This window comes from Castor canadensis, chromosome 8 (genome assembly GCF_047511655.1).
Source record: "Castor canadensis chromosome 8, mCasCan1.hap1v2, whole genome shotgun sequence".
NCBI lineage: Eukaryota > Metazoa > Chordata > Mammalia > Rodentia > Castoridae > Castor > Castor canadensis.
The window spans coordinates 11716958-11737154 of NC_133393.1; the positions used below are offsets into that span (position 1 = coordinate 11716958).

At 44.3% G+C, this 20197-nt stretch overlaps 1 protein-coding gene across 3 annotated transcripts in view; it reads left to right on the forward strand.

Annotated features, from left to right (window-relative positions):
- Clic5 (chloride intracellular channel 5) overlaps positions 1-20197 on the forward strand; it is a 157707-nt gene that overhangs the window by 110556 nt on the left and 26954 nt on the right. For all 3 annotated transcript variants that reach the window (XM_074082010.1, XM_074082009.1, XM_020184841.2), the window contains 2 exons: positions 31-156; positions 7484-7590. In XM_074082010.1, the coding sequence (XP_073938111.1) occupies positions 31-156; positions 7484-7590 (233 nt within the window). The remainder of the gene's footprint in view (positions 1-30; positions 157-7483; positions 7591-20197) is intronic.

Below are 20197 nucleotides of genomic sequence, written 5' to 3' on the forward strand. Positions count from 1 at the left end.
GCCAACACCTGAATCTTTCTCTCTCTGCAGAAAGCCAGCTGATCTACACAACCTTGCTCCTGGCACCCATCCGCCCTTCTTGACCTTCAATGGGGACGTGAAGACAGATGTCAATAAGATTGAAGAGTTCCTGGAGGAGACCTTGACTCCTGAAAAGTAATGAACTATTTCTTTCTGGAGCTAATGAAAGGTGGGGGGTTAATCTACAGGCGTCTCCTCAATCCAGAGAATGGAGCCCTGTTTGAACACAGGATCCCCAAAGGACTGCAAATCTCAAAACAGTTCCCCTAAATCCCCTGAAAGTAGGTATAACCTGTGAAGGGGAGCTAGTTGGTCTCTTCAATAAAAAAGCAAATTTGGGAGTCCTGGGAAGGTCACTGTCCCTCACTTGCCTGTTATGTTCCCCTTACCCCAGTTCACTTTGCCTAGAAGACCTCAAAGTGAGGCAATGGCTCCTTCATTTCAAAACAAGAGCAGAAAGGCTGAGGCAATTGCGAGCCAGGAAAGGGTCACCAGTGACTGAAACCACACCAGGAGTCAAAATATGACCCAACTACAATTAAACAGATAAAATAAAAAAAAAATCTATAAGCAGTTCCTCTTCCGAAATCAAGTAGGGAGGGCTCAGAACAAGGGCTGTGAGTTCTTGTTGGGTAGATGAGCTGCAACTGAGGGAAGGGTAAGGAGGAGAGGGATGGATTCGAAGAGTTGCCACAGGCCAGAATTATTCTTTATAGAACACTGCATTAAGGGGTTAAAGCAATCATTCATTTTTTTAAACTAGAAAAATAATATTACATATAGAGCAAGACATAGACTTCAAGCTATAAGGTATCCACTGAAATGTTATAAAAATGGAACTGAAGAGTTGGTTTAAGGCTTCCTTTGGGGGCAGAAAGAGGTAAATAGCATAGAGGACAGTAAAGCTGGAGGTTCAGAAATCAGTTGGAAGGAATCAATTGCTGGCAATCCAGGCAAGACAGAAAGAAGGCTGGGCCAAAGCAGTGGCAGTAAAATGGGAGAGAGGAATAGGATGGATTCAGGACTTATTTGGCTTATAAAAATAAATGGAGTTTAATGGCTAAAAATCACCAACTTGCATTAATTTCAAATTTTATTTGTCAACACATACAGTTCTCACTATTGTATCAGGCAATGTTCACAGATCTTGGCTGATAAGACTCATGTCATCCTTACAACACTGGAAGGTGGATACTGTACTTCTCATTTTATAGTCAGGGCATGACAAGATTAAGTAATTTGCCCAAGGTTCCACAAATAGTGAATTACTGTTAAGAAAGTCAAGCTCCCTAAAATTGCCCTAAGCAATTTCACACTTCCCTCCTTAAAAGTATTCTTCGTCATCCATATTGGGACAGTTCATTTTCACACCGAGAGTGGCAAGCTGCCACAAGTCCATTGGAAGCTGAGTGTAGACTCAAGATGAGGGTATTACTTAAATCAAACCCAGCCCAGCCACCACTAGAGGCCACATGTCTCAGACCAGGACAATAGCCAGCCACTTGAGCAAAAGGGCACTGATGGGGCTGACTCCTTCCCTCTCCTCTTGAACTTGACCTGGTTGGTTTTAACACTGGTTCAAAAATCCCACATCAAAAATTAAATGCTGTTTTCCATAACTCAGTAGAGTTTAGATTCTGCCTGGGAGACCCAGAGAGGAAAGTCCATGGTGAAGACACTTTTCTTAGGAGTAGTTGTCCCATTCAGGAATGTCTGCTTCCACCTACTCATTAGGGAGGGAAGGGACATTTAAGCAGATACTTTAAAACAACTGAGGCCAATAGGAGAAGGGGACCAGGAACTAGAGAAAAGGTTAGTTGGAGAAGAATTAACTTAGAAGGTAACACACATGCACAGGAAAGCAATGCGAGTCAACTCCCTGTATAGCTATCCTTATCTCAACTAGCAAAAACCCTTGGTCCTTCCTGTTATTGCTTATACTCTCTCTTCAACAAAATTAGAGACAAGGGCAAAATAGTTTCTGCCCAGTAGCGAGGGGTAAGTGGGGATAAGGGAGGGAGCGGGGGGAGGTAAGGGAAGGGATGGGGGGAAGTGGAGAGAAATGACCCAAACAATGTATGCACATATGAATAAAATAAAAATTAAAAAAAAAACTATTGCTAATTATCTAAAAAAAATAATAATAATAAAGAGTAAGGAGCAGAGTGTCCCACATAGTATTTGCCAGGCCAGTGAATGGACAGTGTGGAACTGTGGCTCTCTCCTCACTCTGCCAATGACGTGCTTTGACCTCTTGGCCTGTCCCTTCTCTGCTCTTGGCCTCAGTTTTCCTATGGGAAAAGACGACCCCAAGACTCTTCTTGTCCCATTTCTTCACACTCACTTTAGCCAACCTCCCCTCCTCCTCAAATATGGCTATGCCTTTCCTAGGATGTGTTTCTAATTGGGGCATCCCCAAACTACTTTTACAATGGGACCAAGGGGATTCGGAGACTCATGGGGTTGCGTGTCCCATGTGTTGTTGAGTATATCCTCTGTGAAAGGGTCATTATCAAATTCATCATCTTTTCACCAGATTTCACTCTTTCCATGGGCTACGTAGGGCTAGCTGAAGTTGGATATGGTCATTCCCTCCTCTTCTCCCTGTCCACCCACATTATCTGTCCTGAGCTCCACTGCTTGTGGTCCAACTCCTTTTCTAGACTGCAGGTAAACATAGGAGGTCTCATAAAGTGCATCTCTGCCATGTTAGCAACCTGGAAATCCGTAAGTCCAGGTAGTAGAACCTCAAAACTATTAAAAGCACATCTCCAGAAGACTGCTAAGGCAGGGCCCCTCATAGCAAGACCATCAAACATCCCGGACACCAGGAGTGTCCTTAGACACCTTTGTGCCCATCAGACAGGGGCAGGTGCTACAGATTCCTCCCAGTAAATGTTACCAAGCCAGTGCCCCAGCTCCATGCCAGGCAACCTACTGGAGTGTCCACAGCCACCACCCTTGGTTGACTTCCCCACTGAACAGACAGGGAGATGGGGTGACCCATGTTCCAAGGCTCCCAGAGCAGTGCAGCCTGGCTTTCTGGTTCTCCAGGGGGCAACAAAGCCCCCATAACTGCTCGCCCGACTGCCATGCCATGTGTTTCTCATCACACCACTGTTTGTAAAAACTGCCAGAGAGCCAAAATATTGTGGGAGCCTTTTTCCCCTTAGATTTATTTTCTAAAGGAGAAAACCACATACAAACACTCCCAACATTTTTAAAAATCACATTTGATTCCACAGAGCATTTGGTGTCAAAATGAGGAATCCAGGAAGTCTCAAGCATTTTCTAAATGAGACTAACATCCCATCCCTCCCCTTCTGTGTACTGATCCAGTTAATACTCAACAAAGAAGTGTTGCAATTTGTGTGGAATGACTGTCAAGACGTGCTGGGCCTTGCTTATCATCTCCATGCAATGGCCACAGTTGCTAAGACTCAGAACTAAGAGCCAGGAGACCTAACTCTGACCACCTCTCTACAGTTATAGACCTTGTTGTGTGACGTTGCTTATCCCTCCTAGGCCTTCTTGTTTCTCATCTCCAAAATGAAGAGGTGACACTACACAGTCTCCAAGATCCCTTGTTCTGTATTCGATGAGTTCCTCAAAGTGTTCTCCAGATCTGACTGCTGTTTAAAATAATCTTAGTGCATAGATGGTGGGATAACACTCAAGAAGCTAAACTAAAACTGTCTCATTACATGATATGCCATTTAGTCAGTCCACTAGCAAGCATGCACCAAATGTTAACAGGGTTCAGAACACTGTGAACAGTGTCAAAAGATACTGCGAATTCATTATTTTAAGATATATAATGGTATATATCTTTTAAGAATCAAGAATGTTCTTCTAATCCTTTGGGAGGTAGAGGAACAGCCTCTGTATCTCCCACCAGATGACTCAGAATTGTAGGCTTTGGAATCAGAGTGCTTGAGTTCACGTCCATACCACCAGGTGGTGCTCTGCTACAATAACAAATGAGCTACAACATCTCAGTGGCTAACAAAACACAGGTTTATTTCCCACTTAAGCAAAGCCTGAGTGGGTAGTATGGTCCTTTTTCATCTTGTGGATTTTGAAAATCATGCCCACCCAAGACTGATTCAGAAGAGAGGGATCATGCAAAGCGTTTTTGGTTTTTTTGTTGTTTGTGATACGAAGGTTTGAGCTCAGGGCTTTGTGCTTGCTAGGTAGGTGCTTTACCACTTCAGCCATACCACCATCCTTTTCTGTTCTGGTTATTTTTGAGATAAGGTCTCGTTTTTTTTGTTCAGGCTAGCCTGTACCACCATCCTTCCATTTATGCTTTCTTCATAGCTAGGGTGACAGGTGCATGTTACCGCACAATGCCAGTGATTGAGATGAGGTCTCACAAAGTTTTTGCCTGGGCTGGTGGCAAAATCTCAGCCTCCAAGTGGTTAGGATTACAGGAGTGAGCCACCTCACTAGGATATGAAAAGTCTTTAAGGGTCAGGGCCATGATGGGGATATGTCCCCTTTAGGATTCCATTGGCCCAAATCCATCACATGACCCTAGAGTAACTGAGAGGGAGAGGCACATGACTACCTAGTGAGTCTAAGCAGACTCTGCCTCAGGGGAATTACATAAAACCTCTTAATCCTTAATCCTGAAACTATAAATCATTAATGTTGATCTTAAAGAGCTACTATAGAAGGTTTGACTGCTTAGCCCAGTTCCTGACATGCAGTCAGAGTTCACTAAGTGTAGCTTAAAGAGTAAAACAGAGAGCCAGTGTTTGTTTTGTGGCTGTTTTCCAAGTGCAGTCACAAGGACAATTGGCAACCTAGGTGTTTAAATCACAGATCCTAAGGGATGACTTTTGATGAATAAAGCTAGACCCCTGTGAGGATCTTCTGCTTCAGTAGCATAGATAAGACAAAGAGGCACACAGTCGAGGGTCAGAAAGTCAGAAGCATTAGCCTGCTTCTGGAGGAAGGACTTGATGAAGTGGGAAAGCAGGAATAACAGAGGAGAGGGAAGAAGTACTTCCACTTCCCAGCTCATTAAGAAAAGGAGGGTTAACACTCACTATCAGGAGAGAACCCAGAACCAGCAGGTATCACTGCATCAGGACTGTGTCACTTTTTCTCTAGTGTATCTCCGAGCCAGGCACAGGCTTGATGCATGTCAGTTTAATTGTTTGTGGTCCTTTTGTTTGGAGCACAGTGACCTGTGCTTGGTCAGTGAGAAGCCAGTTGGGAACTCTAAGCCAGTCAGAGCGCTTACCATCTGCATTCTTTTCTTAAATTTTTTTCCCTGTTAATATTCTTTATTTATTAAAAAAAAAAAAACCAATATTTTGTTTTTAGTGAGAGGACAACTTCTTTACTTCCCAGAATAAAGTTTAGGTGCAGATCTAAAATGAGTGCATTTGAAATAAGATATCTTAAAAAAAGGTGGAGAGAAATTTTCACCAGTTAGATCAGGGCCAGAAAACATATCTGTCAAAAAGACAGAAGGTAAATATTTTTGACTTTGTGGGCCATACAGGGTCTAAGGCAACCCTGCTATAGTTACAGATGTGGCTGATGTGTAAATGATGGGTATGGCTGAGTTCTAATAAAACTTAGGCGTGGTGAAATTTAATTTCATATTATTTTCACAAAATAGTGCCCTTCTTTTGATATTTTTTCAACCACTTAAAAATGTAAAAACCATTGTTAGCATGAGGCACATACACAAACAGGGATTGCTGACCCTTGAGTTTGGGAAATTAATCCTTTTTTTGATGGCTATCAGACCATAAGACTGCTATTTCAAAGGTGTTTCTGTGAATGAAACACTGTTTGCTAGCCTGTGAGAGAAACAGAAGGTACTTTGCAGCCCCTTCCTTTTCCTTGACATGTTTGAAATAAGGTATAAATATGGAGGCACATAACATCCTGTATGGCAGCCTTAAAGGCTGGTCACTGAAAGCTGTGAGATTAACATCTTGGGGACACACTTCCCAAAGAACAAACTTCAAATGGCGCAACACGCTCTGCAGTAAAGTCTCGGTGAATCATGGTGCCTAGGAAGTGGAATGACAACTTCCCCCGCCGCACCAATATGGGACCCTTTGCTGTCCATCTTGGATCTGGTACCATGTTCATGTTTGGTCCATGGCTAATTATGAAGGTGTACTCACATTATTGGGATTTTGATCAAATGGTGACATGGAGCAAAACAAAACAAGCCATTTGTCCCCTGAAATGCATTTTCTAGGCCTGTTGTCATTACAGTATGGAGGACAAACAAAAAGCACTTGGTACTTACAATAATTTATGCCTAACAGCTCTAATGGCATGCTAGATTCTATGTAGGAAGGCCAGAGCAGGGAGGGATGACACTAAGCCCCCACATCATGGCAGATTACCCCCCATTTCAGGAAAACTTGCTTCATGAGAATTAATTTGCGTTAGAATGAGGAACAGGTCTGGAGGCAGAATCCATGCACAGCGCCCCCTCCTGGTGAATCAACTGGCATTGAGGACTCTGTGACTTTTTTTTTCAGGTGGTACTGGCGTTTTAACACAGGGTCCTGTGCTCTTTACCACTTGAGCGATGCTATGTTCCAGTCTTTTTTAAACTTTCTTGCTTTAGTCATTTTTTGGATAGGGACTCTCATTTTTGCCTGGAGCCAGCCTTGGACCAAGATCTTTCTACCTTGTCTTCTCAAGTAGCTGGAATTTATTATGTGAACCACCACACCTGTCTTGTTGTTAGATGGGAATCTCACTAATTTTTGCTCTGGACAGCCTTGAACCATGATCCTCCTAATCTCTACCTCCTGAGTAGCTGGGATTAGAGGTATGAGCCACTGTGGCTAGCAGCTTTGTGGTTATGAGGGCAAATGGCAGAGTGAATGAGAGGCCACAGTTCATGGCATTTAAGAGCTGGGCTTCCAAAGTGAAACTGTCTTGATGGAGCCTGGTAGGTTCTGAATCTTATTACTGGCACACAAGTTAAAGAAGGATGTCTCAGAACCCTTGGTGGACATTCTTCCTTTGAAGGAATAGTTAAGAGGCCTCAATGTCAAGGTTCCAGGCATCACCTTGCTGCCTGTGCAGTAGTCAGGTAGTTTTGAGGGTAGGGGTGTCAGGGCCCTGACCTGATAGAGGCAAACCCTAACAGGTTTTTATTAGAATCTTTTCATTGGTTCGTCATTGTTGGTGGCCCCAGGAAGAGGATATACCCTGAGCCCTCCGTGAGGCATTCTGGTTCTTTGCCCAACAGACTCTTTTGCCCCAAGCAACTCCCAGCACCTCACTACCTCCCAGTTCCCTTTATTGTGAGTGAGGTCTGAGTGCCCCCCTTCCTAGAGGATGACTTTGAAACCAAAAGATGGGTAGATCCACCAGCTAGCAAAGAGAGTGTTGCTCGCTGTGATGGAGACAGCTTTGTCCTTACAGTAGCTCCAAGACTCCCTGTTTCACAGAACTGGGTCTTCCCTTCCAGGTACCCCAAACTGGCTGCAAAACACCGAGAGTCCAACACTGCAGGTATTGACATCTTCTCCAAGTTCTCTGCCTACATCAAAAACACCAAGCAGCAAAACAATGCTGGTGAGTGACCCCCTCCCAACCAAGAACCCTGGCAAGTGTTTGCTTCCTGCCCAGGATATCTTTGGTGTGTCTATGAACATGTCAGACCCTCAGGCCAGAGAAGCATCTGGAATCAATACTGCTTGTTATTCACCTGCCCTAAAGCCCCCTGACTCAGGGGGGAAGTTATAGATGCTGCTGCCTGGCTGGCACAGGACAAGGGCCAGTGGGCCTTGTGGCTGTCTTAGAGGGAGGACTGCAATTTGCCTATGGAGGCTGCCTTACTGCACAGTGCAATGTACTGCACAGAAGAGTCCTTGATACTGTACACTTGTCCCAAAGTCATGGCCCTGCTTGCATTCACATTGAAACACATAACTCCACTTCTGGTTCCTGCAAGAGTTCTCAGGGTTTGTCCAAAGGCCATGGGGGACAGGGGACACTGTGGTCAGCACTATGGTAAATGCTGAAGGCAGAGCCCCAGCTTTCTGCATTCTCCCTCCCGAAGGATGGCAGGTGCAGGGGAAGGCCCTTTGCAGAGCCTGGCTCCTTTTCCCTCAGGCCCTTCCTTCTGGCATTAGCTACAGAACCCAGAAAATGGTTCTCTTGTGGGGTCTTCTTTGGGGAAGAAGGATTTGAGGTCTGTACTTAGGCCCATAGCACTTTTACCCCTCATTCAGCATCCTATATATATTTTTTTTGTGATACTGGAGATTGAAGACAGAGTCTTGATCATGCTAGGCAAGCGCTCTACCACTTGAACCATGCCCCTCAGCCTGTTTGTTTTTGAGATAGGGACTCCCCATCAGTCATTGCAGGACTGGCTTCTCACTTTTTCTCAGACTTCTGCCTCCTGGGTAGCTGGAATTATAGGCACCATCACCGTGGCCTGGCATCATCCTTTAAGGACTCTCTGAAGGGCATTTGAATGGGTGTGTATTATGGCATGCCTAACAGTGTAGGCCCTGAGAGGAAAGGGAGGAAGGAGAGAGCTCCCTTGCCCTCAGACTAGGAGAATGAGCTGGATCCCTGGGGTCCAGCACCAAGCCAAGCAGAGGAAGTGCTGCCTGGACCTTTGTGACTACACTAGCAGGGATGCACACTGGATCAGAGCAAGGCAGAATGTGCCAGAGACTCCAGGAGCTAAGGGCAGGAGGTGTCTCTGGGTAGCCAGGAGAGGCAGCCACACATGCTGTGAGAGAGAAGAAATGATGGCAGGAAAACAGCTAGTGCCAGGGAAAGTAAGTCAGTCAGTCACAGCTCCCAAGGACCTGGATTGCACAAGTGCAGAACTGCACTCTGAGGGCTGGCAGAAAGAAAGAACACTTTCCTAGTCTGCCTGCTTCAGAAAGATGGCTCCAAGTCACACAAAGTCAAATTTGAAGAGAGGGTGCATCATGGCTTAATCAAAGGGAGGTGGGAGAGACGATGAATTGCCAAGAAGAAGGAAAAAGAATTCTTGTCCAAAGGGTTCAGAGCACGTAACCTTTCATACAGTTGAGAACTTTGGGGATACATAGTAGCCAGGACGAACAGTTGATCTTTCTTTGAAGTGTTAGGAATTAGTAAGCAAAAATATTAGCTATTTTGAGTTATGAGTATGAAAAAAGACATTTTTCTTCAATTAATTAATGGAGATTTTGTATTTAGATTTTTTTTAAGTGCATGAGCTTAAATCAAATTCTAACCTATTAATGACTGAGGAGTAGTAAATGTTTTCTGCTCTATGTCTTTCCCTCCATTCATTAAACATCAATATATCCTAAAATTTTAAAAAATGGGTTCAGAACAGAAAGAATTTATCTGAAGTCCTTGAGAAAGCATCTCAAAGGAGTTTCACCTGGGGCATAAAGATTAAGGGGAAATCAGTTAGCTGAGGTCACAGAGTGCAGGACATGGGGAAGGTGGAAAAAACCGGGGACAGAAACTCAGAAGTGACTGGACCCTGCAGTGTGAGCCTGGGGGGTGGAGGGGAGAGGGTCTTAGATTTTATCCTATGGACAATAGTAGCCATTAGACTGGTATAGAGGCACTATAAGGAGAGTGAGTTTGGGGGGACAAGACAAAATGTGTGAAAAATACATTAAATACAGTGCTCTTGGGTTTAATTCTGCTTCAATGATGTAGGGGGTTGAAGAGTTTCTGCCCAAAGTCCATGTCCATTTGGGACCTCAGAATATGACCTTATTTGGAAATAGGGTCTTTACAATTGTACTTAGTTTAAGGTCCCAAGATCTGGTCATTCTGGCTTAGTGTGCCCCTAAGTCCAGTGACTGGTATCCTTGTAAAAGGAGGGATACAGTGTTACAGGGGAGAAGGCCACGTGTAAACGAAGGCAGACACTAGAGTGACACAGCCACAGCCAAGAAACTCCACTTTCTAGAAGCTGCAAGAGACAAGGAAGGACACCTACTGGCACTTAATTATGAACCTCTGTCCTCCAGAACTGAAAGGGGAAAGTCTCTGACTTAAAGTCACCCTGTTGGTACTTACTTGTGGCAGCTCCAGAACACTAACGCAGTTATTGAGGGAAAAACAGTCATTTCCACTTTCCTGGCCTAGGACCTGGAGACGGAGGAGAGGGAAAACCAGTACCTTGCTCTCCCCCTCAGGGCCAAGCAGACTCTGGAATTCCAGCTTTCAGACGCCACATCCAATGTCCTTTCATGTCAGCCACAAACATCTTCCTTCATACTTGTCTCAGTGCTCTCAGAACAATTATCCATGTGAGCCTTACAGATTTTTCAAATTACAAATGCCATTTCCATGTTATCCATATTTACAGTTCTCTTATCTCCAAAGCCAAAGCAACAGTTTCCTATAAACTCAATACTCTTCAGTCTTCATTGCTTGCCTTCTTCTGTTTCACCCTGTTTTTCTGTTTGATGGGTTTTGCCCTTGTGACTCCCTCTCCCCCTCGATCACTGGCATATTTTGAAGCTGTGGCATTTCTGCTTCTCAAAGCGCCCATCTTCTGAGTGTGCCATTCTTCTCTTCCTCCTTTGGACAAGATCCCACGGGTTCCTTCGTTGTAGCTGTAACTTACCCACTCCCTGCTTCTTCTTTACTTTTCTTTCCCCTCCCTTTTATCCCTTACTTGTGGCCAACAGAGTCCGAAAGTCCTTACATTCAGCTAGCCAAAGCCCAAGGCTCCCAAGGGTCCTGTCCTCCCTCAGAAAGCAGCATGGCTCCTGCAAAGGGGTCCCGAGGCAGCTCTGTGGTCCAGCCCACAAGACACTTGCCCAGGGAAACAAGCTATGGTCCTCTGTACCTTGTAGGAGCTCTGCAGCTGGCAGCCTCCTCTGAGACCTGCAAAGCCATCACCATTCACCCTGGCTTCCTCCTGCAGGCTTCTCTGTATACAATACTTGGCCATTTTTCTCTGTTGATTTTTCAGCTGGGATCTAGTTTTCTTTCATCCTTTTCTTCAGATTGTCCTTCTTAGGATTTCATTTTTTTTTCTCTTGAGCCGAGTCCTCCCTCCCTTACCCCAGAGTCCCCAGGTATACACTGGCCACGGTCATGGTCCTTTCCTACCCTGTCAACATGAAAGTATGAGAAAAGCCAACACTAACACTGGTCTTCTGGATGGGTGATGCCTCTGCTCCCATGGTGGTTACAGGAACTGCCATTCAAAATTTCCCTGTTCCACAAAGCCTCCAAAGTCCTCAGCTACTGGAACCCAGACTTCATCCATGGGAGCCACCCCTGGATTACTACTCATGAAAATTTTTGGTTAGTTTATATATTCAGTCACCCCTTTAGTCATTCAACAAACAAGTCTGAGCATGAGTCTGAAGCAGCTACAAGTCTGAGCTCATTTTAAAGATCACTTCTTGCGCCTGGCACGGTGCAAGATTCTGGAGCTATTAAGAGGAATTAAACAAATCATCGCTTTTGATGAATAATTATCCACAGGAGGCTGCAAAAATACAAACATGCACTTTCTGGCCTGGGTTTCAATCCCAGCACATCTTGCAGCCCAGCTGTGCCCAGAGACAAACTCCCTCTGAGCCTCCATTTCTGCATCTATAAATGGGCTTAACAATTCCTTCCATTTCTTCATCTGACATATGAGGTGACTGATAATTTTTTTTTGGCAGTACTAGAGTTTGAATTCAGGGCCTCAGGTTTGCTAGGCAGGTGCTGTACCTTTTGAACCACACCTCCTGTCCTTTTCGCTTTAGTTATTTTTCAGATAGTGTCTCACATTTTTGCCAGGGCCAGCCTCAGAGCACAATCCTCCTAGCTATACCTCCTGCCTTCTGGGTGCTGGGACCACAGGTATGAGCCACTATGCCTGGCTTATTTGGTAAGATAGGGTCTCACTAACTTTGTGCCTAGGCTGACCTTAAATTAAGATCTTCCTTATCTCTACCTTCCCAGTAACTTGGGTTACAAGCATGAGCCAGCACACCTGGCCACACGTTCATTTTTTAAAATCACTCAATGCGTGAGTGATTTTAGCACAGTTCTCATGAAATGCTAGTTTTGATTATTGTCATTACTGAAAACCTGAGGCAATCATGCTCTGAGTCTTAGTTGAGCTCCATTTGGGGTCCATGGCTGCACTGTGTCCTTATTTTATCATTGCCAGATCCAGGGTCCATGGTCTACTGTGACCAGGTTTTGCCTCCACACCTCTTTCACTCTTTCTCAACTTGCTCTTCATGTTGCTTACATGTGGCTGGATTTTGTCCTGCCTGGGTCATAAGACCCCCACATTCAGTTAGGTATATGTGGCCAGGTTGCTTTGTTTTCTTGTCACCTGAGGTCTCCTACACCAGCCTGGTTTGGGAGAGAGAGATAAGAGTTTTGTTTCTGGACATGCCCTGAGGCAGGCATCTGTGTGAAGCTTGGTGCATGGACTCTGAAGCCACCTGCCTGCTTCGCACCTCTGTTTTGCCTCTTCTTGTGAGTAGAACACTGAAGTCAACACCCAGGGATCACCACTTGTAAGGGAAGACACAGGAAAAGGAGCCTTTGAGGAAGGGGGACAGGGGAGGGAAGGTCATGAAGATGGGGGAGGAAAGCTTAAAAACCAAAACAAAACAGACAGAGTTATCTGTGGCCTAAAACACTACACAGATGGTCAGACTTTTGTCTGCTGTGTGTAGCTTCCCAGAAGTGACCTCTTGTATCCTTTTCTGACTGCTTTTCTCAAGTACATCAGCCCCTTGCTCAAAATGTATACGGCTTAAGGAGGCCAGGACTAAAGGAGGAAGTAGGGCTCTTCCCTTTGAAGGGGAGTAGTGGTAGGAGATGGAATTGAGTGAGATCAGGAACCCACAGGGACGTGTGACCAAGCACAATGGGTTCACGACAGGTGAGGAAGAAGAGTGGAGGCAGCAGTTTCTGGTGCTAATACACATGATTGCCTCATGTTTTCAGGAGAGCATAGGAGTTGTTTCTAAAGCAATGTCCTCCTCAAACAAGGGAAGCATGGGGAGTTTGTTTAGAACCTATATGCATCATAAGGGAATGTTCTTTAGGGGTGGGCACATTCCTGAACACGCTGAATTTAAGATGTGCATCACTGAGCATGCTCAGTTGAAGGTCATAGTTCAAGAAGCAAAGATGGCAGACAGGAACACTTCTGGGCACACTTAGCTTGTGTCATCAAGATGGTGGACAAGGCTTTTTGACACAGTTTGGTCAAGGTAAATTGAACTGTACAGGCAAGTTGCAGCAACTGCTCTTAAGCAAAGTGGCCAACCCCAAGACATAGTATCTAATTGGGTAGAGAAATTACTATCTGTCAGAAGTGGCCAGCATCCTCATTAACACACCAGTTGCAATCCCTTACCTTTCATGCCCATATAAATCGAATGACTTATTTATGGCAGACCTGATGCAGGCACACTTGTTAGTAGCCTTTGGGTTTATTATACTCTCCATTCCATTTAAAGAAATCAGTCTCTTGTCCTTGTAGTTTGTCATATAAGGACTTTGTAATTAACTCAAAATTTTGAATCCAAATATGACAAAAGCTTAGGCATCCCATAATTGCTTCTGGGTTTTTGGAGGGGTGACTAGAAAATGGTCAGGTTTTTGTTTTTGTTTTTGTTTTAATTGGGGGGAGGCTATGCTATCGTCAAGAGATTATAAACTCCAAATATTTTATCATTTCTTTAGATATTTGTACTTTTCCTTGGAGATCTTATAGTTCTTTTTCAGTCAAAAATGTAAAACCTTTACTGTATTTTTATCTAAGACCTCTTTAGATGGCCTTACAATCGGTAGATCATCTATAAATTAAAATGAAGGATCCCATATTGGAGGTCAGGGTCAATCACGCTTGTGGCTTCTTTCTTTCTACTGGGTTACCCAGAAGGGACTGGAGGGCAACTGCCAACAAAGCACCTTGCTTCTTAAATTCCTTCTCTTTTCTCTCCTCTTAAGCTGCATTTTCTGTTGAAAACCTTAAAGGTAATTTCTACTAGTTGAGAAAGGTTAGTCTCTAGACCCATGGCCAATTTTTAGAGTTTCTGCTGTATATTGGGAGCAATCTGAGATAATGAAGTAGGTGCCCAAAATTATCTGGCTATTGTTACCTTGGTATATTTTTTAAGACATTCTCTTGATCTTTGCATAAAGGCTGAAGGATTCTCATCTGGTCTCTGCTGAATTTCCCTCAGTTTGTTTTATTTAACTGGGGGTTAACTAGCTCCTTGCATATCTTCAAGGAGCATATTCCTATAATATTCCAAATTGGGACCTTAGTGTTAGGATTCCAGTCAGGAGGGATCCCTGGTACCAACTCTTTGATTAGTATGCGGCTTATCAGTCTCTTCCCTGGCCTCTGCTGGTACAGCTGACTTTTCTTTTCCTGTCAGAAGGGTAGACAGGACACTTTGAGTATCTTCCCTTGTAGGGTTGTGAGTTGTAAAGATTCCTTTGTAAAAGTAATAAATCCTCCTGGGTTTGCTCTCCAACTACTGTATGTGCCTTTTCAGTTGTACAAATCAGAAGTAGTGAAAGGCACAAGTACATAAGCTAGACTCTCCTCGCCATTTGGAACTTGACAAAGAGGAAAAATTCCCTCTCCTTGTTCATAGTTAATCCCATATCTAATGGTGCAGATAGATTTCAGGGAGGATCTAGATACAGAGCCTCTGAGAGAGGCCTTCAGGCCAGGCACTTAGGCTCTGGAGGGTGTAGAGGAAGCTGATGCACCTGTTGAGCAGGAATTTGAAGAGCAGGGAGTCACCTCTGTCTTTGGTCCCATGGGAGAATAAAGCAGGTCATCTTCTTCTGGAGGACTTTTAAACACTGAGAAGTGCTTCCCTTTTTAATAAAATGTTTAACCTTTTTTTGTTCAATTTACATTTTGGAGGACCTCATTATGATATAGAGCCATAAAAACCTGTACATAGGGAATTTCATCCAGTTTCCCCTACATCTTGAAGAATAGATCTAGTTGCCCAATTATATTTAAACACCCATTTTCCAGCCACCCCTCCTGGTCTCCCAGATTGTGTTGTGGCCATAATTTGCAACAGATAAGGACCATATGTTTCTTAGTCATTGCCAAATAGACAAGTATTTCCCAATAATAAAGAATATACCCCCCAATGGCACCTTGTCCATACTAGCTACCGAATGACTGAAAGAGAGAGCAAGAGTGAGAGACAGAGAGACAGAGAGAATGAATTCCACAATTCTTTACAAAAATATAAATTTTGAATTAATATTTTAGAGTGTTGAAAACATGAAATAAGACATTTAGGTTTTTCCAGATAACACACACAAACAGAAACCACACTTACATACTTCCCCCTCAAGCTCCTTTATCTTAACGCAGATTTGCAAGAAGGACATGTCTTTAATCTCCCAACTTTAACTTGCCAGCAAGTAGGACAGAGAAAAAAATTTTCTTCTCTAAGCCTGGACAAATGTAATCTTTTAACCTTCCAGACTTCAGGGCTGAGAGTCAACCTCAGACCTGTGGCTGACCCTTGCATGCTTTTCTCACCCACCCACTCCCTCTCCACTCTGTTATCAGACTCTGTTAGCCAACTCAAGAATACAGCATTGCTCAGTGGTCTGGGAAAAGTTCTGAATAAAGACTCAAAATAGCTGCCAAGTTCACCGAAGAGCATGATGGCTACGCAGGAGCACTGAGTCAGGGTCCCAAGATATTCCCCTTACTTCTTTACTCACTTGGGACTCATTTCCAGCAATGTAGAAGGGTCAGTCCAGGATATGATCCCCCTTTGTTTGCTGCCTCTCATATGGGGAGTCAAAAAACAAAAACCATGAGCCTTAAAGGGAATGTCTCATCTGGGTTGTCAATTTGTAGCCAAACACATTAGGTTCATATCTTGTGAGTACAAAGGCAAAACAAGCACAGCCAAGAAATCAGAGTAGAAAGACTTATTACCTACAACAGGTAAAGAAGGCATGGGAGTTATTACCAAAGCAGTGCCTTCCTTGAAAAAGGGAAGCACAGGAATTTTATTCTAGAGGCCTTTATATATTCATATGGGAGAGCACTTTGGGTTCAGGTACATTCCTAATCATATTCAATCTATTATATACACTACTGAGCATGCTCAGTTTAAGGTCAAAGTTCAAGAAGGAACAATGGTGGACAGGGACACTTCAGGACATGTTTAGTTTTGGTCATGAAGATGGCAGACAGAAATACTTCTGGACACACTTGGCTTGTGACATAAATATGGTGAACAGAAATACTTCTGGAAATGATTAGCTTTTATTCCCAAGAAGATTTTAGCTGTAGCCAAAGGAAAGGACACTGTAAAGATGTGCTAACACACGATTTTGCCTCCATGGGCGCCAGCTTCACTTAGCAGCCAATGGAAAGAAGGCTCACAGCCTGAGAGATGGAATACTTTTGAGGTGGGAGAAAGCAGTTAGGCATGTAGATGAGCCTACAGTGGTTCCCACTCTGGGATCCATGCTTGTCCTTTAATATCCAGCAAGGAAAAAATATGTCAATTATCTAGTATTGGAGGTTTTTACAACATGGAAGTGGAAGTACTGGAGGAGGACACAGGCCCCCCACTCCGCATCCTCCATCCTGCCCATCTTGTAACATCCCTGCAATTCACATTCAGGCAGCTATGTCCTTACCCTGACTACTGTTCGTATCCATCCTGCCTAACTAAGCTGTAAGGCAGAGTCCAGCCATGGCCTGAGCCTTCCTCAGCAGCCTGGTGACCTCCATCTGTAGCATCCTGACATCTCTCTCTCTCTGTAAGTGTCACTGTTGAACACCCCTTGCCTCCTGCCTCTACTCCTTGTACCCTCTTCTGAAATGCCAGCAGGGCACAGGGACCCCAAGTGATTTAGGATGGCCAACAGAGCCAGTTCTGCATTTCCTGGCTTCCAAGTCAAGCACATACTATGCCCAGCACCTCAGTTTGGCTCTGCAGGCTTCCCTTTCCTGGAGGGGTTTCTCTTACACCTTATTTTAGCACATTCCCCTCCACTCCCTGTCATCTCCCAAGAGGATATAGGCTTCTCCCCTCTGAATACTCACCTTACACCTTGCATTTCTTACCCTTGAATGATGGCACAACAGATTCATGAAAACTTCTGCCAACTCTCTTGGCTCTCAAAGAAATTCACTATAGCTACTTACCATAATTTAGGTGTAAAATACATTTTACCTTCCTTTTCACAATTTCTCTTTCTCCTTGTGCTTCAGTCCAGTCATTTCTCATGGCATATTTCATGTTTTGTACATATTGTGAGTTCCAGGCAATTAACACACAGATCAAATGTCCATCTTTAACTCTCTATTCTTGTTAACTAATTTGAAAGTCCCTTTTTATTTCTTCCAGCCCTATCTTGTTTCCCTCAGATACAGTTAGCATTCCTGCCCAGAATTACCATTCTTGTTTTTGGTAAATGTGTCATATTGTGGTGTGGTTTTGCCCCACTTTCTTTCTGGCTGGCCTGTGTATACACTGGACTTAGACAAGAATCCAGCATTTTTCCTGCTCAATTAACATTGGCCATTTTCTGTCTGTCATCCTTTTATTCATGCCCATTTCCATGGGACTCTGTTTCCCTGTTAAGGTGTCTACAGAGCCCCAATTGGAACCTCTTGTATAAAATCCACAGATCATTTATGCTGTACCAGGATTCTCAGGCTGCCAGGACCACAGATCTCTCTGTACCGAATGAGTTTTTCCCAATCTAAGTGAGGTCAATCTTTCAAGACATCCTCTGAATTCCCTCTTCTCTTCCTCTTTCAAGTCTACTTTTCTCTGATTTCCACCTTTGCATTCCTCTACGTGGGGGGCCTTCTATTTTAAATTTATACTCCACATGTTCCAGAAGACTTTATAGCTCCTTACAGGGAGGTATATAGCACAGCAAAGCAACATCCACCAGAAGAAGGTGAGAAAGAAAAACAAGGAGAGGACCATAAAATGGAGCTGGGGGGGGGGGTGGAGGTGTTGAGAGGAACCAGTACTAGCAGCTCCGAGAGCTATAATGCTTGACACACATGGCAGGCCACCAGGATGGCTCTAAACTTTTGAGCAGACAAAGCAAAATGGGGCCCCCAGTTAGCTACTGCTTGGTTGCCCCAGAAGACTAAAAACAAACCAACCTCCCAGAAGAATAACAAATATTCCTGACTTGAGCCACAGGCATGGAGGAGCTGTTATTTCCATTTTCTTTGGCTCTTCCCTCTGTGACTTCCCTTCCTATCCACTGTATACTCCAAGCCTGGCTGCCTCATGCTTTCTATGACTTCTTTCCATCCCTGCCCTGCAGATGCTGTCTTTGCTGGGCCTTTGGCTGTGCCTTTCCCCAACTCTATGTTTTTCACCTATGTTCTCTCTGTACCTTAAACTCATTTGCTTCTTTTTGTCCCTATCTTCTCTTGAAGACCCACAAGACCTCTCTGCAGATTCGGACCCTTGTCACCAATTTTCCTGTTCCTCTTGGTCCACGCAGGATGCACTGCAGCCTGCCTGTGCTGCCTTTCTGCATCATGACTGATGAACCACTGCACTGTGTTTGCAAAGGTGTGGCCCTTTCCGCTCCTGAGCTCACAATGAATTCTATTTTTACAGAAGACTGTGATGTCCTAGCATCCTCTTTCTAAAATACTTGTCCTCGAAAATTGCTTATAACTTCCTGAATAAACTCCTAAACACCTTTGGTGCCTGCAACATGCAGGATGATGTGTTTGGGGTGCAAGGACCTTGCCCAGCTGGAGTACCTCTTCCTGTATTCATTATAACCATAGAGGCCATATTTTCTAAATTGAAAATGAAATGTCTACAGATTGCTATCACTAAAATTAATAAAATGATAAGAAATAGGCACCATCCCAGAAAGTCTAGGAAGCACGTGCCACAGTGAAAAGCACTTGGTTGAGGCTGAGCCTTCTGTCTGCCCTTCCTCTCCAATCTAAATCCTAACCTGGCCACCTCTGTGGAGGGAAGGTGAGTACAGCACACTGCTGACCACCTCCTGCTGCTGACCTTTGCTGTGAAATCATTTGTCATGAAGGCCTTTGAGCAGTCATGGTTCCATTTCCAAACAAGGGTCCAGGTTTCCTCTTCCCTAAGGCTTGAGTCCCTACTCTGTTTCCTGGGACAAGGAAGCCATAAGTGTACTTCCTGGACTCATTCTGAGAAGATGATGATCAAAGCCACATAGAAGCTGTTGGAGGAGCCTTGGTTCCCTGGTCCCATAACTAGGTAGGTCTTCCCACTCAATGGGGATGTGGTTGAATTTTTATCACCATATCGATTCCTGCCACCCTCAGTCTCTCTTTTCTCTTCTTTACCTTCTAAAGCCCACATGAAAGACATCAAAGGCCAAACAGCCACAGCTGCATTCCTTGTTCCTTTCTTGTCCCCTTCTCTATTCAAGCCCAAACCTTCAAATGGCTCCTGTTTCACCCTTTCTCAGAGCTCCCTTGCCCCCTGCCCCAGTGGGCTCTGCTACTGGCTGACGCTGATGGAAAAGGAATTTGTCTCCCTGCCACATTCTCAGTGCTTTGACTCCACAACAGCACACCCAGGTCCTTCCTCCTGAAGCACACCTACAGATGCAAACCCATTCCTCTTGCAGTCAGGGCTGTTCCTCATAGCCCCAGGGTCCAAGGTGCTTCCTTCCCAGCATGCACTCCTCCTGTCTTTTAATGAAATTTCTGTGTAAGTTACAGATCAATCTCTAAGAATTAATATAAATCCTTCACTGATCTCTGCAGCCATCTATTAAGCAAGAGTTTTCTTTTTTGATGTAAAGAAAAATTGAGTCTTAACAGATATCAGTTCAATATCAAGAAGTTTACAGTTTAGGAAAAAGAAGTTTACAGTTAGATCTAAAGCATGGATTGCTGGCTGAGACCTGGTGACTCATGCCTGTAATCCTAGATACTTGGGGGCCGATCAGGAAGATCATGGTTTGAAGCCAGCTCAGGCAAAAAGTTTGAGAGACCCCATTTCAATCAACAACTGAGCATGGTGGCATGCACCTGTCATTTCTGCAATGGTGTGAAGCATGAAATAGTAGGATTGTAGTCCAGGCTAGCCTGAACAAAAAGTGAGAGCCTATACCCAAAATAACCAGAGCAAAAAGGACTGGAGATGTGGCTTCAGCAGTAGAATGCCTGCCTGCAAATGCAAAGCCCTGA